Source organism: Arvicanthis niloticus, chromosome 1 (genome assembly GCF_011762505.2).
Source record: "Arvicanthis niloticus isolate mArvNil1 chromosome 1, mArvNil1.pat.X, whole genome shotgun sequence".
Taxonomy (NCBI): domain Eukaryota; kingdom Metazoa; phylum Chordata; class Mammalia; order Rodentia; family Muridae; genus Arvicanthis; species Arvicanthis niloticus.
In genome coordinates, this window is record NC_047658.1 from 46,015,045 (window position 1) to 46,031,894 (window position 16,850).

General features: G+C 45.5%; 1 protein-coding gene across 1 annotated transcript in view; it reads right to left on the reverse strand.

Annotated features, from left to right (window-relative positions):
* Nucleotides 1-1,332: 1,332 nt before the first annotated feature.
* The window catches only part of St8sia2 (ST8 alpha-N-acetyl-neuraminide alpha-2,8-sialyltransferase 2), a 72,963-nt gene continuing 57,445 nt past the window's right edge, over nt 1,333-16,850 (reverse strand). Inside the window, exon 6 of the mRNA XM_034492600.2 lies at nt 1,333-3,179. Coding sequence (XP_034348491.1) covers nt 2,894-3,179 — 286 coding nt within the window. The 3' untranslated portion in view covers nt 1,333-2,893. The remainder of the gene's footprint in view (nt 3,180-16,850) is intronic.

A 16,850-nucleotide genomic window follows, 5' to 3' on the forward strand; every position in this document is an offset into this window, starting at 1 on the left:
GTAGGGATTGCAGAGCCTGCCAAGGTCTGATAGTGGAGGAGTTACGTGGAGAGGCTATAGGAATCAGGGTGAACACAAGAGGGGCTGGGAAAAGTCTGATAGCATGAAAGGAAAGACTCCTTCCTTGTCTAAGGGAGGGACCTCACTTGGAGAAGAATGAAGGTTACATGGAAAGAGAGGTTACATAATTTCTCAAGAGATTATGAGAAAAGGTCTGATGTCAAATGGCCCTTTTTTGGGTGATGGCAGAGGCTGAGGGTGGGGTCGCTAGGGGCTCAGGATAAATGGAGGTCTTGCAGGCTTAGGCAGGTGGACTCTGGAGATGACCAACAGTAGAGGGAACTAGCCGAGGCTGATGTGATGCTCCGTGGCAGCTATGAGGTTAAGAGTACAGGCTGTGCTTTCCCGGGGCCAGCCAAGGTCAACCAGCCTATGTTAAAAGACTTCAGTGGAACCCAGCCCCAAGTGAGTCCTCAGTAGGCAGTAAAGGACACTTGGCTGCTGACTGGAGAAGAATGACAAGAGGGAAAGCCAAGGTCCTTAAAGATCCTGCAGCTACGTGCCCAGATCATTCTAACAGCCCAGGGGCTGCTAAGTTAAAGAAAGGGCATATAAGGGGAAGTCCTAGGACCTCTGCCTTTTCCCATCAGGTTACAGCCTGCGTAAGTCCAGTTAGACAACTGGCCCTCTAACTCCTCTTCACAAAGAGGATGCTGGATGGAGCTCAGGGTCATCTCCAAAACCTGACCTCTGAGCCTTCATGATCCATGTGGGATGTTCTGACATCCAAGGGCTTTACTAATGCAAGGTCCTGTTGGTGATCGTACCTATTCTTCCAGGGCACTGCAAACTTTAGAAATTAAATGTCTTCTAGAGCCTTTGAGAGCCTTCAGATGGAAGGCTCTGGAGACATGTAAAATATGATACTAATTATCTCCACTGCTCATGAGGAGGCTGAACCACTCAGCTCCCAGGGAGGCTGTTATGGCTGTTACTTTCTTAAATATTCATTTTATGACGCAAATCCCAAATCACAAGCTTCATACTGTAACAAGAACAAAGAGAGGGGCAGAGACGTACAGTCCTCAGCCTGTTTGGAGCATTAATGGTTCTAGGGTATCCCTCTATTGTCTCTGCTCACTTCACATCAGCCATTAATTTAGAGCAAGCATCATGTTCTGAATGGCTGTTGATTAATTACGTCAGGCCTCATATGTTTGGGAGCGGATCTTGATGACTTTTTTTTTTTTTTTTAACTCTCTTCACCTTCAAGATAATAGTGTTTTTTTTTTTTTTTTTTTTTTTTTTTTTTTTTTTTTTTTTTTTTTTTTTACATTTATCTTTCAAATATGTTTAAAAACACCATTATTTATCAGGCGAGGGAACTGCATCTAACACATCAAGCTGGCTAATACTTTGCTGTGTGTGACCTGTAAGTCCAACCCTTAAGTTGTTGGCACTGAGCCCAGATTTCCCCCTGGAGATTATGTCCAGCGTTTGGAACTGTGTTTGGCTTTGGGCTTTTTTTTTTTAAAAAAAAAAAAAACAAAAACAAGAAAAACAAGTCTTAAGTAGGAGTCCTAACAGAGTAGGGAGAAGGCTTTTGCAAAAACTCTGCAGTGGTTGATGGTGTAGGAGGTGAGAGTGGGCAGGGATATAGGGTGGACACTGGAACCTCTCCCAGAAGAGCTCGGTGTGGGCAGGTATGACTGTCAAGATGGGAAAGTGACAAGGTGACATTGACACAGCAGGCTGGCTGCAGGGGACTCTCAGAGTGCAGGATGCAGAAAGCAAATGGAGTGACTGCAGAGACCCAGGGTTAGATGCGTCAGTCTTCCAGGTGTCTAATTCTAGGGCTCCGTGAGGTGCCTAGAAAGCTGATTGTATGTGTTTTGAACAAGATGACTCCTATTGTGACAGTGATTCTTCAAGCACTTGCTGTGTCTTTCTGGTGGTAGATGGGACAGTAAGTTCCTTCATGTGACATTCTAAGAGGATGGGATAAAAGCTAACCTCGAAGCTGAAGCCCTAGGGTCACTTCTGCCTCAGTGGGCCTCACCCAACAAAACGTTCCTATTTTGTCCTTTTCTGAGGTGGAGCAAACTCCTAGAAGATGTCAAGTTTCTAAAACCATGATTTACAACAATCTACCTTTTTAGGGTCACATGTTGTTCTGCCCTACTAAGTCCTGGGTAGTACTTGTCTAACCAGAATATGGGGATGTCATTGAGTTTCCTCCAGCCTCTCTCCATAGCTGTGAAGGCTTGTCTGGGATGCAGGTGCCATCGTGCTTGTCCTTTGGGCAGCTGTACTCTCAAGTTCATGAACAAAGCCCTCAGCTCTGTTGTGACCCGTGCTGCTTGGTCTCCTTGTGCCTCTTTGCCCAGTGGAACTCTCCAAGTCTCTCCTCCATGAACTGCACCTCTTTAGACTGGTCCAAGCTGCCATCTCTGGGTCTGGGCTACCCAGAATCCACTTCATTTGGAGGTTCGGGGAAGCTGACAACAGGTGGCTCTCCATTCATCCATGAGCCCAAAGATCCATCCAGCCCAGGAAGCGGGTTGTCATCCAAAGTCATGGGACTGGCTTCTTTGCATGTCAGGTCCTTCTGCCCCCAAAGATGGACTGAGTCTCCATCTGGTCCAGGTGGGTTCTCCACACCTTCTTCCTGTGGCTTATCTGCCTAATGCTAGATGAACACCACACAGTTATAAATACTCAGGTCAATATATATATGCAGGTATAGATATATATATTCTGGTCACTGTTTTACACTTTAACAAAGAAAACCACTAGCCTGCTTGTTCTATTTTTTTTTGTGCCACCTGACTCCCATCTGCCTGTGGTGTAGCTGGCAGGAAAGTGAGCCACTGAGTCCCATGGGCTGACCTCCTTACGTAGCTCCATCACACTGGCCGACAGTCAGTTTTAATGCCCCCTGTTCATGTAAGCTCTTGAGGGCCTTGAATTCTAAGGGCATGGTGTGGGGACTGGCCTGGGAGGTGTAGCCGTACTTGAGGCTGTCGTAATAGTGGTACTTGACAGGGTTTTGATTCTGATCCAGTGGGAAAGGCCAGAAGCCATAAAGGTAGATCTGATTGCAGAAGCGTGTGGCCAGGGTGTACATCAAGAGGCCGGTGGTTGGTCTTTTGATGTGGACTTTGTTGGTCAGCCAATATCTGGAGAAGAAAAAAAAAAGTTAGAAAAGGAACAATAAAGCCTGGGAAGATGGCTCAGTTGGTAAATTCCTGGCTTGAGAGCATGAGAACCTGTTTGGAGTACCCATGTAAAAGCCGATGGAGTATACCTGTAACCCTGCCGTGTAGGGGCCCAGTGGAAACAGGGGGATTCCTGGAGCTCATTGGTCACCCAGCCTAGCTAACCAGTGAGCTCTGGGTTTAGCAAGAGACCCTGTTTCTAAAAAGAAGGTAGAGAGTAAAGATACCTAATGTCAACTTCTGGCTGCCACACATACACACTTGCATGAGGCACACATGTACACACATCCGCAGGCATGCACGTGCACACACCCATGCACCCACTCTACATTATACATTAAAAACAAACATATACAGAAACAATGAAGAAATGTGTTTGTGACTACTTCTTCCCAAGCAGTCGTTTTACTCAGCCAGCAGCCCACCTCCTGCCACTCCAAGAGCCAATCAATCATGTCATAGACTCAAGGCTTCCTTCTCAGAAGTCTGACAACCTCCACAGTTAAGCACTTGGACTACACCTTGAGTTGGTGCTTCTTTCTGTGTGTGAGTCTATGAGGTCTGGGGTGCCAAGATGAAAACTGGCAGCTCGAAGTCACCCAGGTGGTATGTACCTTGCCTTGAACTCAAAATCCATTGACAACCGAAGCAGGGTTAGCAGTTTTCTGTAACAGGCTGGACGGTAAATACTTTTGGCTTTGCGACCCTATGGCTCCAATTATGACTATGCAGCTGCACTAAGTCAGCGCGTTAAAGAGCCACCATCAACATACATGGGTGTGTCCATGCTTGGCCCTAATCTCTCTTAAAGCACTTTGCTTACACATTGCCTTACAGAGAGCCCCATTCATCTTCTCCACTTAAGCAGGCACAGTTTAAATTTGTTTCCTATCAGTGCTCCTGGAAGCCCTGCCCTCTGAGGCAGCTGACCTTCTCTGACCATGTATGTAACTTTTCTGCAGAGCCAAGACACTCTGGATGGTGGTCTGGGCTGGATTCTGTCTACACGTTTCCTGCGTTAGGACTTGGTCAAAGAGTGATGGGAGGAAACAGAGAAATCCAGAGAACAGGGCATTGGATGGGGCATCCTACGAGAGTGGAGTTCTGTGCATTACTGTGTACCTTAGCCAGGACCACAACATGGAAGGGGCCATCTTCATTCTGGATGAGGAATCATGCCCAGAGGATGAAGACATGTAATTCAGATGGTTCCATCATTAGCTTCTGTTCCATCTGTGTCTTCGAGGTCACTTCTCTCTGATGAACCTCATTTGTCACATTGATGTGTAGTTCAGACACCTCCAGGTTCCAACATTCCAGGAGAGTTTAGAAATTTCTCTACATGTGAGAAACCTGCTTGCTATCATTCTCAATTTCTACTGTATGGATCTGGAGCTCAGCCTGAGCAGACCCCCCCCCCCCACTTCTTCATTTGTAGTTAAAGCTCCACTGTCCCCCAGCAGAATGAGTTTTTAATAGCCAGATTTCTGTGCCAATTGGGAAGGCAGAATTGCTGACCACTGAGTTGGCCCAATGTGTCTCTAAACCAGACCCAGACCATGATTTTCTGTCCTTAAACAACCACCATGGCACAGCGTCTTACAGCCTCCCACTCACCACTATTCCGCTGAAGTGAAGGCCAGCACAGCAACACATACAATTTTGCCCTCAAATGAGCCTATTAAATTCATGCTGGAAGTAGAAGGACACCAGAGCAAAATGTTTACTTATTGTTGAAGGTTAAAACTGGTGTGTGTGTGTGTGTGTGTGTGTGTGTGTGTGTGTTCACAGTGACTTTAGCTAACAGGGAGTGGAGAGGAGGGGAAAGCTTCCTAGAAGCCCAAAGAAATTATGTACAATGGCTCTTTCTGCAGCTCAAAAAAAGAAACCAAAAGATTCCAGAGTCAACCCTAGAGCATTTACTTGCTTCTCTGTTTGGAAGAATTAGCTTATGAATTTGATGAGGTTACTAATAATCCTTGTAATTAAAGTCTACAATATTTGCAATGTTTGATCAAATAAAAGGTATTCTGAGGACCCCCCCCCCCCGCAACAGAACTGTCTGTCTGGTGTGATGTTAATGTCCTTTTGGACCTTGAGATAGGCGACTGTGGGTCCAGATGACCACATCCAGGCCTGTGGTTCTCCTGGGCATAGTTGGAGCTTGGTGGTCCTTTGTACGACCATGGTTGTTCTGTAAGTCTGTCACTTGGAGACTCTCTTTCTTCTGCCTCCCCTTATTTTAATCTATCCGAACCTAGAAACTTCCTAGCAACTAGATTTTCCAACAGGGAAAAAGATGGAGTGACAAAGACAGAGCTGTGCAGTGGCTGTGGTAACTGCAAACACGATACAATTGAAACCAGCAAGGAGCAAGTCTGTGGACACAACACATATCTCTCCTTGCATTTCCATACTGTTGATGTTTCTATGGTGATGGTCAACCATTGACTCCTACCCCCACCCCCCCAACTCTTCACAGCCTCCTGGGCATCTCTCAGAAACCTCTCCCTGTTCCACAGGCCATCCAAATTCCATGGTGGAAACTGCAGAAGACCTGCCCTGGCTACACTGGCAGCTTTGCCTTCCCTATACTACGTCAACTTCCCCAGTCTAAATGGCCGCAGCTCTCTTCCAAGGCCCTATGTTGTCTCATAGTGCTTCCCCATATCAAGAGTCTGTTGCTCTTTTGTCTTGGTCTCTGGGCTGTATCTGAGGCCACCTTTTAATTGTTTCTCTCCCAGGTTGTTGAAATCTCATGGGACTGCAGTGCGCATGTGTGCCTTTTCTTTATACTCTGGGTTCCCAGTGCGTCATCTCTGTGCTAAGGGATAAGGACTGCTGAAGAAGCGTATTATCACTTACATGGAAGGAGGTCTGATTTCAGAACAGAGGGCTGTGTTTAGTCTTTCCTTCCCTTACACTGAGCTTCCATAGGGTCATAGCCTACTTTCCATGGGTTAGGTACAGGCATGGGTTAGAGTGTCACTTGTCTGAAAGAAAATATATTAAGAATATGAGGGGTAGCCTATGTGTGGTAAGTCCCACAGGGGTCATGGTCTCTCTTCACAACAAAAAAAACTTTCAATAAGACAGGTAGATAATATCAGCCAGCCATACTGTCAATGAGTGAACTCCACGGGAGATATTGATGCCAGAGCTTCTAAGCCATGAGGGGAATTAATGCCATTATTCCAAGAATCCACAGGACACCAGCTACCGAGTAGCTGATTGCAGCTACTTGGGTGGTTCTGAAAGGCTGTATTTTGTGAGGTTTCCTTCCAACTGCCCCATATTGCAATACTGTTCTGAGTTTTTGAGAAGAATTACATGCTTTGAAAAGTACATCTTGTGACCCTTACTCTTCTCCAACTATGATGGCTATTCTTGACTACATTTGGAAATAACTAACCCCACCCCTCAAAATAGGTCACACCTGTGAGGGATTTTTGCTTAATATGAAGCAGAAAGATTCACTTCTAAACTTGATCATTGAGGTGGGAAAATAGACCTTGAATCCAGAACTTTTGAGGTAGGAAGACCCATCTCTAATCTGGTCCATACCTTCTATTGGAGTTCTACTTAAGGATAAGGAAGAAGGAAGGTATTGGTTTTTGCCTGCTTGCTTCGGCCTCACTAGCAAGTCTATTCTTCCAGCGGTATTAGAGTCTACTTTTTCAGGATCCTGGCATATACTGAAGACCAGTTGAAGCATCCAGCCTGTGGACTGGAAAACTACTAGATTCATTGGTCCTTCCATTCATAGTTATCCATTGTTGGGTTAGCTGGACCACAGCCTGTAAGTTATGCTAACAAATAATCTCTCTCTCTGTGTGTGTGTGTGTGTGTGTGTTCTGTTACTCTAGAGAACCCTGACTAATATACCAACCATCCTAATAATAGTCCACAGCCACTCCCCTCATGTATCTCAACTGAGATCTAGCCTTGACTTCAGTAGCTCTCTCACGTATTCTACTCCTCACCCAGGGTTTCACATAGTGGTCATACCACAGACTGGGACATTAAGAAGTTCTCAAGGAACTTCTGCTCTGACTACGAGGTGGGAAAGAACCTGAAGGGAAAGCAGAACAGAGTAAATATAGGGAAGATGAGTAAATATAGGGAAGTTTACAGTGGAGTAAACTGGGAGTTGAAGTGTGTATAAGGAGAACCAGTGTCCAGACTCCGTGCTGTCACATAATAGGGGGCAGTGGCAATGGTGGCATCTTCAGGAACAACCAATTTTATTGTTTCTCTGTAAGGTGGATATTAAGATTTTCTGAGTTATTTTTTAAAGCACTAGAAACTGTGTGTGTGTGTGTGTGTGTGTGTGTGTGTGTGTGTGTGTGTGTGTGTTTGTGTGTTTGTCTAGAACACTATGGGCATTCAGTGGTAAAACACTTGACCAGCATGCATGAGGTTCTGGGTTCAATTCCCAACACTATCAAAAATATATTTATTTAAAAATATCATGTGAGATCTAACTGAGTGAGTGAGTGAGACAAAATATGTCTGTGATTAGAGTACCACCCCCCTAGATATTAAGATTTTCTGAGTTATTTTTTAAAGCACTAGAAACTGTGTGTGTGTGTGTGTGTGTGTGTGTGTGTGTGTGTGTGTTTGTGTGTTTGTCTAGAACACTATGGGCATTCAGTGGTAAAACACTTGACCAGCATGCATGAGGTTCTGGGTTCAATTCCCAACACTATCAAAAATATATTTATTTAAAAATATCATGTGAGATCTAACTGAGTGAGTGAGTGAGACAAAATCTGTCTGTGATTAGAGTACCACCCCCCTAGATTGAGCTTGTCTTCCTCTTTCAATGAACAGAGGCAAACATAGTAGACCAGGGAGATTTTCCCAAGCAGAAGCAAGATCCATATGCATAGGATTAGACAGAATTCGGATATAAAATATGCTTCCCAATCTTGGTCTCTGGGGTAGTTTTTGCCCTGTGGTGATTCTGTGTGGGTCAGGGTTGGGGTGACATGGCTGTAGCTACAACTACTGTTATCCAGAGTCAAGCAAGTTGCAGCTGACATTATCCAGGGACGCATGAACCACACTGATGCTCACTCCCTGAGCTAACACGACCAAATGCCATCCTAGGGATTTATGCTTTATTTACTTTCTGATAGTAAGCCCTTAGCAGGGGATGACTTTCTGAAATGAATTTATATTCAGGCCACTAGTGCTATGCCCAGAAGGGGTGTGTAAGTTTAATCAATGGGACAAGCAAGCAGCTAGCGGGGGACAGTGCCATAACATGCCCATACTGAGATCTTTTCACTCCATACTTTTTTCCATCTGCTCCTTGGGTGAACTCTCTTTTTCTCTTTCCCCAAATTAAACACATACATCACCTGTTCCTGGAAACTGTCTCTTTTTTTCTTCTAACTCCTCCCTGGCTCAATCTGTCAGTTACACTACCTGATCACCATGAGCTTTCCCCCTACTCTTTTCTGTGCTTAGCAACTGGGGCCAAGACTTTTACATTCCTTTGTAGAATTCAGTCATCCATCTCCCTGCATACTGTATTTAGGCAGAGACAATAGCATTTCTGGAATCTACAGTGTGCTCCCCCATACATCTCAGAATCCTTGCAGTTTAGCTGGGTTATATCACCAGTTCTAGTACCCAGGCTACAACAAGAGAGGCTTCTATGTTCTCTCCCCCTGATCTGGAGATGGGTTGGTTAAAATAGGATGCATTATAGGTATCCAAACCACTGGTTGAAAGAGAGCCAGGAATAACTCCCCTTATATTTGGTAAAAGCAAGACACAGCATCTAATTTGTATCCCTGGGACTTGGAGTTTGTCACCGTAGCAGGTTTGGAAATAGTAGTCCTGAGATCAGTTGTGTGCCACATCCATTTCACTCAAATGAAATTGAAAAACAGGAAGACATGAGAAAGAATAAAGGGGAAGCTAGCATTGTGCAGTTTCTGAACTGCAGACATTGAGACAGAAACAGAAGACAGGCTTCTCAGAAGCAGTTCCAGAGTTTCCACTCATAATTGCTACCCAGGAAAGGTGTTAATGGCCCACAAGTTTCCAGAATAAACCAAAGTGTGATGGCTCTTGGTTGAGAGATTCACCTACTCCTCATTCTGCCTCCAGGGTAAACAAGAACTCCTTAGCCATGTCTGACAGGGACACTGGGGCTGCATTTAATGAGCAGCTTATAATAGAGGCTGACTACGGTAGGTAGGAACAGATCACTCTCGATTTCCTTCCTGTCTCCACAGTCTCTCTGGCCAATTTAGAGACCGTGTGTGTGGCTGACTTATAGACAGTTCCTTTCCTTGGGATAACAGCTGGGTGTTAAAACACAAACTAATTAATTTTGCCTTCCCAAATGAGGTTAGCTGGGTGCATCCACAGAGTTGTATTGACAATGCACCTTTAATATCCTAGTCTTGAGATTTTAATTAGAAGGCAAAGTAATCTCAAAGACGGCAGTAATTATTTTTTCAAATTGGCCACCCCAATAACTGTGCCAGTTAAGCACTGTAGTTTATGAGCATGGGCACCAATCAATAAAGATTGCCAAAGCTACCTTTAAAGTGCTTCCTTCCTTCACCTTGGATTCTTGGGTGTAGCATGTGTGGAGAATAATGGCTGACAACTGGTTGGAGAGAGGACAGTGAGGGTTTTCTCCAAGAAGCTAATAGTACTGTGGGCCGGTGCTCATCATGTCCTTGTAGGGAAGGAATGTCCACAGGGGATGTGGATGGCACCTGATGCTTTGACCAAGCTTAGCAGTACAGCATGGAAGGAAGTCACTGGCGGCGCGACTGCTTTGTGGTCACCTGCAATATGGATCAGCCCAAATCGAAAGGCCCCACAGTCCACTGTTCTGTCCTTGGCTGTACACTGAAGTCTCTACTATGCCCTGGTTAATCTCAGGGTGAATTTGTCCATTTTGCATGACACTTAAGTTCTGGCTTTACCTTAGAATTTGGGGCTGTTGTCAAGAGTTGGTAAAGTACTTGCCTTGCAAACGTGAGGACTGGAACTTAATCTCTTCAAAAGCTGGAGGAGCCTAACCTAATCTTTGAGCCTTATATCCTCTCCTGTACCAAGAAACTGTCTCAAACAAAACCTTTCCTTGGTTGGCACCTAAGGTTGACTTCTGGCCTCCACATGCTCACGTATGGGTGCGTAGTTACATACACACGCACACGCACACGCACACGCACACGCACACACGCATGCACGTACACTTAGGGAAGCATGGGGAATGAGGGAGAATCCTGGTTCCTAGGTGTCTAGGTCTCCAGACTTATCTACACCAATATTCTATCTAGCTCAAGTATACTCCAAAGATGACCAAGTCATCAAAAGTTTCAATGATCCTATGAGCACATCCGATGAAATCAATGGCCCCCGTCAGGCTGGACATGTTAGCAATCTAGGGCTGCAAATCTTCCTCATCACTACTTTGTACCACTCAACTGCCACCGAAGCATCTTTGTTTTCTCTAAAGCCCTTTGAAACTATATGGTTTTGGTCAGCTGCTTTAGAATGTTCTCAGCTGTTGTATCACTTCCTGCTGAAACCTTCAGGTCCTTCATGGATGGCTTTGGTCCTGTGTGCTGATCTCCTATCACAGCATCTACCACGTTACACTTTGACTATTTGTTTGCCTATCATTTTCTCCTTGCACTTCTAAATTCTATAAAGAAATGGGTTGACTTCCTTTTTTTCTGTTACCTTAGATGCTAGCATAGGACATGCACGAAGTGCATACTTCACAAGTCTTCAGTGATAACTGGCTGGCAGAGCTCATGGGTTATTGGGAGCCCTGTCAGGAGAGGTATATGGGCTCACTCAGCTTATTCTACCCATCTAGGCAGCAAGCAAGACTGTGCATGTGATAGGCTAACACCAGTTTAGACAGCACATTGTTTCAACAAAGAAGTAAAAAATAAAACATGATGCTGGTTATTTGGAGGGCCTTTGCTGATACAGAGTAGGCACTTTGAGAGTAGAGAGACTATTTTTCATGCTTAAGAATTATCTGTGACTCTAAAGGGCCAGGAGGACTCCAGATAGATCATTTGTTGGGAGCGTAAACCTTGTGGCCAGACTCTAGAGTTTAAATTGATGCCACATACAAACAAACAGATTATATTCAACCTTGTTCATAATCAAAGGATTTCAGTTTCAAATAACAATAATCAGATGACAGTTTCGTTGGACTGGTAAAGATGACAAATGTTGATAGTACGTTTTGGAAAGGTTTTGGGAAAGCAAGTATTTTCAATAATTGTAGGTGAAAGTAAATTGGTACTTGCCTCTAGGGAGGGCAATTGGGCAATAGCCATAAAGATCAACAAGGCGTGTATCTATCTCCCTGTTCAGCAAAGACACATCTAAAGAGTAAGCCCACAGATACAAATAGTTTGCAAGAATCATCAGAAGTAATTGATGGATTTATCTATCACTGCAGCAAAGACTGGGAACAATGCCTCTGCCTACACAGGTGATGAGCCAGATGTACCACGTATGGCCAGGCAGCTTTGAGGGACTGTGAGGTGGCATGCATCCAGATGGGATAGTTTTCAGTTTAGAAAGGTGTGAGTGTACACAAATTCCCTATGTGTAAAAAGAGACATAGTCACAGAGAGCCAGCTTCATTGCTTGACTCCTGGAGGAGGATGAGAAATGAGGGGCTTAACTTCTTTTACACACACACACACACACACACACACACACACACACACACACACACACACACACACCACAACATACGCACATACATGTACACAAATGCCAGTATCTGAATGTGTCCCAATACTATAGACACGCTTCTCTTTTTATGTTTTTAAAGATTTATTTATGTATCTTATGTATATGAGTGCTCTATTTGCATGTACATCCTCATACCAGAAAGGACATCAGATCTCATTGTCGATGGTTGTGAGCCACTACGCAGTTGTTGGGAATTAAACCGAGGACCTCGGAAAGAGCAGCCAGTACACATATAATACAGCCAAAGGGAAGGAACACAGGGATGGGCGGGATCTTTTCAAGCTCATTTAATTTAGAGGGAAGGCTTCACAGCCACTAGCTATTCTGGGCTTTCCTTTTCCTCCCCAGGGTTAGCAGGTGGAGGAGGCTATCAAGACAGCACAGCCTATAAAGCTCAGGAGACATCTTAACCCTGCATTTGAACTGTATCTTGCTGCAACCCTATACTCCTTAAACAAACATATTTTCTCCTCTCTTGGCCTTTTCCCCCTCCAAGACAGGGTTTCTTTGTGCAGCCCTGGCTGTCCTGGAACTCACTCTGTAGACCAGGTTGGTGCTGAACTCAGAGACTCACCTGCTTCTGCCTCTTGACTGCTGGAATGCAGTCAGTGTTATTAACTGCTGAGCCATCTCTCCAGCCCAGACGATCTTTCTTTTCTATAGAACATACGTCCAGAAAGTCAACTGTAGTTCCTTGCCTAACTGCCCACTGGAGCAGCAAGAGAAAAGGGTATGTCCTAGGGATGCCCACGGTGGACTGTGGTGGCAGGCTTGGAGAAAGCTCCCCTGCTGGTGTTGGGCTGTCCCTTTGTTCTCTTCACTGTCTGTGCTCTCACCCAGCTAGTGCTCTTTGGCCTTGAGGCTTCTGCTCACAGTGATGGATGGCAGGACCACACCACTGATCGTCCTTTCTAAGCCCTGGCAGAAGGGGACCTGAATAAGTGCCATTCCAAGACAAGCCTCAACCTTCCTGGCACCAATTTTGGCACCAATTCATAGAGTGTCTGCTTAGGGCCTGTGGGATGCTGCCCTGCTCAAGGGGTGACCATCTCTGTGAGTCACAGCCTTCCCAGTTGTTGTAATTGAATTAGAACCATTCATGGCCAGCTGCTGACTAGTTTACCTCTTACTGTGCCACACATAACTGCCTGGCTGTCCATCCACTCTCCTCCCTGGCCAACATCCAGCCAGGGCACTGGGCCACTCTGCAGGCTGGCAAAGCTCTTGGGAGAGCTGCTCATGCTGGGACCTTGTTGGCATTTGAGGCTAGGCTCTGACAGCCACTGGCTTTGCATTGTGCTCCTTGCAATGCCCAGGTCACAATCTCAGATGGGCTGGAGCTGGTAAGTGCACTGATTCACTGAATCAAAGAACTCTGGAGTGGAGCATAACTGTTACAGATTTGTGTTCCTTCCTCACATTCATCGGTTGAAGGCTATCCTATCTAATTCTCTCTCAGTACCTTGGTGTGTGACCTTATTTGATGATACAATCTCAGAAGTATCCAGATTAAAATTAGACGTTAGGATGGGCTTTAATCCAAGGTGTTGTATGTCCTTGTAAATGGAAATGTTTGTGCCATGTGAGTGTGAAGACAGCTATCTACAGATAAAGAAGAGAGACTTAGATAGGTGTCTCATAGCCCTCAGAGGGGGATAATGCTGCCAAATTCTAATTTTGGGGATCCCAGCCTCTAGAGTTATGAGAGGACCCATTGCTACCATTTAAGCTTATCAGTCAGTCCTTTGCTCAGGCCCCCCTCACTGAACAATGTACCAACTCATTGTGAACAACATGGCTCCCCCTCCTTACAGCCTCAGTAAATGGATTCACTTAACCCAGACATTTCAAAAGGTGCTGAAGATTTATCACTTCCTAAAGGAGCCACCTGGCTGCCGAGGCTCTCAGGAGTTGGGAGGTTCTCACCAGTGGCCAGATGGCTCACTCTCCCCACTCTTTTCCCCCACCTACCCGCAGCCTCACAGGCCCAATCTAGTAGTCCCTCAAGGGCTCTATTTCATCAGCCTAAAGTACCCTGGGAGCTTTTAAGTGTCTGATGAGAGCCCCTGACTGAATGCGGATGTTCAGATGCTCCCCAGAGCCTTCCCTTCCCAAACATTTCAATTCCTTAATTTTTCTGCCACCATGGTCCTTTTCCAGTCTGCTACCCCAAAAGCACATGTTACTCTTCAAGTGGGATCTGGTCAAGCAGAGTAATAAAGTGATCTCTGACCTCTCTGTCTCCGAAAGGTATTAAAGATCCACAGTTGTGCCCTGAGATCATGGAAACCTTTGTGGTAGTCATCTGTCCACTCACAGTTTCAAGCCACCACTGTTTTCTGCACCCAACGGCAGAATTGTGGTTTTGTCAGAATTTTCAGTTTCTTCCCTTAGATTAACCGAGACTCTGAATGTGGATACTTCTATTAGAATCATCTCACTTGTGAATTTGTTAACTGAACTAACAATGACCTATGCCAGCCATTGGCAGAAATGGAGACAGGGTCTGAGCCTGGTGTCAGGGTCACAGAGGTCAATAAGATCAACATGAACACAATGAATTTAGCATCATTGGCCAGTCCATGGTCATTACAGAGTGGTTTGTCCATCTGTCACATGTCTGGATATGAGGAGCGGTAGGAGAATGTGTAGAGACCTCTCAATTTCACACAGGCAGAGTCTAATCCTAGCTCCTCCCTTCTCACCAGGATAATTTTCTTAACATCTCTCAGTCTTAGTTTCCTTAGAGTAAAAGGAGAACTGAAGTATCTACAAGTGTTTATCTACAAGGCTGTTCCAAGAAGAAAGCTAGCATTTGTCCTTCATTGCGGGGCTGTGAAGGGATGGCTTGGTTTCTGGTGTGGCACAGGCCTCGAACCCCAACCCCAATGGGGCAATGGCAGGTGTTCGGCCATGCCCCAGACCCCAGGCTCCTGACAAGCCATTGACCTGGGCCTTGCAGTCACTTTGGGAGGGGCAATGCAGCCCCTCCCAAAGAGGTGTCACCTAACACAGGTAGAGGGTGTGGCTACGGGCTTCAGCCTCAAGAGATTTACATATTAATGAGATACCTAAAGGCCAGAGGGTGTATCTAATTAAGTATTCTTTCCCAGACCCTTCTTCCTTCTCCCTCCCTCCCTATTTAAGTCAGGCCCGCCCTGACTTAAGTGGGGGTGCATCCAGACCATCTATCATCTGCCATGTCAATAAAGCTCTTGGAACCCCGGACTTCCTCATATCATTGGGGCCTGCTGTGGAAAGCTTCTCTGCGTTTTCCACCATGGGGGCTGCATCTTCAGACAAGCAGCTGTGCTGTGCGCTCCTCTTCATTCCCAGCTGCGTCTGAGAGCCCCTGAATAGATGCCAGTCAGTCCCAGGCTGCCTCCTTGTCCGGGAATCCCCACTTGAGAGCCCTGCGCCCCTTGTGGAACCTCAGACTGAGTAAGAACTCCCCCACTGGGCGGTCCCTGGCCGCTTCTCACAGTGCATGCGCTTCTCATGGTGCCGTGCGCGCAGAACCGACTCATTCGAAGTTCCCACGCAAGCTTCTGCTTCTCCCTGTGGGCAGCAGACATGCGGGACCCACAACGCAACAGAGAACTCATGCCCTTACCCCTCCCCCGCACTTCATTGTCCTAATTGTCAACCAGGTCACAGCTCTTTAAGTTGCCATGAAGAACCTTGTCACTGTAGCTGACTTACACCCGCGTAAATAAATAAAGGGACTACACAGATCCCAGCATACTGTCTGCTCTTTCCTTCATCCAGGGACCCCAGGACTGCACTCTCTGCTACTGTCTGGTGAGCACACCTATTGGTGATGTTTCTTCTAACCCTCTGTTTATGAAATCTTGGATGAATAACCTTCCCAAACTTGGGCTTGCTGGTGTCCATAGATTTTCCGTGTGTGTGTGTGTGTGTGTGTGTGTGTGTGTGTGTGTGTGTGTGTGTGTGTGTTTTAATCAGAGCCAAGATGACTGTCTTCTATCAATATCCTTCTAGTGCAGCTCAATTTAGAAGAGACCATGGCTAGCTGTTCAGAGTACCTAGTTGCTAGTCTCTCCTGGATGTTAACCGGTCTTGATTTAGTGATAGCAATGGTATACAAGTTTATGTCATTACAAGAATCAAGTGGAAGACCTATTGAAACACAGATTGCCGGATGCTTTCCTAGGCCTTGTGATTCTGTATATCTGGGTGGTCTGAAGATGTACAAGTCTAAAAGGGCCTCAGGTGATGCTGACGTTGTTCATCCAAAGTCCATGCGCAGAAGGCCTTTAGCTTAGGGCAGCAAATGGACCTGTAAGTAAGGTTTCAAGGATCATCTATCTCACTTCCCCCAGGCCATAGATCCACCCCTACCCTCTTTGTACAGAAAACAGGAGTTGAAGAGTTTGTTTACTTCTGTATTTTGTTTTTATACTTTTTGGCAGTGCTGGGGGTGGAACCAAGAATTTCACATATGCAAAGCAAGAGAGATGCACTCCCAGCCTGCCTCTGTCTTTTGTAGCTTTAGTATAATCTACTTCTGTTTCTTTGGTTTTAGCCTGCATGATAATATAGCTTTTCGGTGCTGTTATTGTTTTTCTTACTATTGTCCCTTCCAGGGGGTCTTGTATAAATGAGTCACTATATGAGGTTCACTTTTTCTATCTTTAAAAGGGGGATAACAAGATTAAGTCTAGCCTTACCATTACATGGGATAAGGCTCAGCGTGCTGTCTGGACCATAAGTGATAACTAAGATCTCATGTGCCCCATCTATTTTCCGATTTTCCATTTCAGTTCCTTCACACAACATTCGGAATGTGTGATTGAAGGGTTGACATCTGAGTATGTCTGCTTTTCTCCAGAAGACTATCTCGCATGCAAT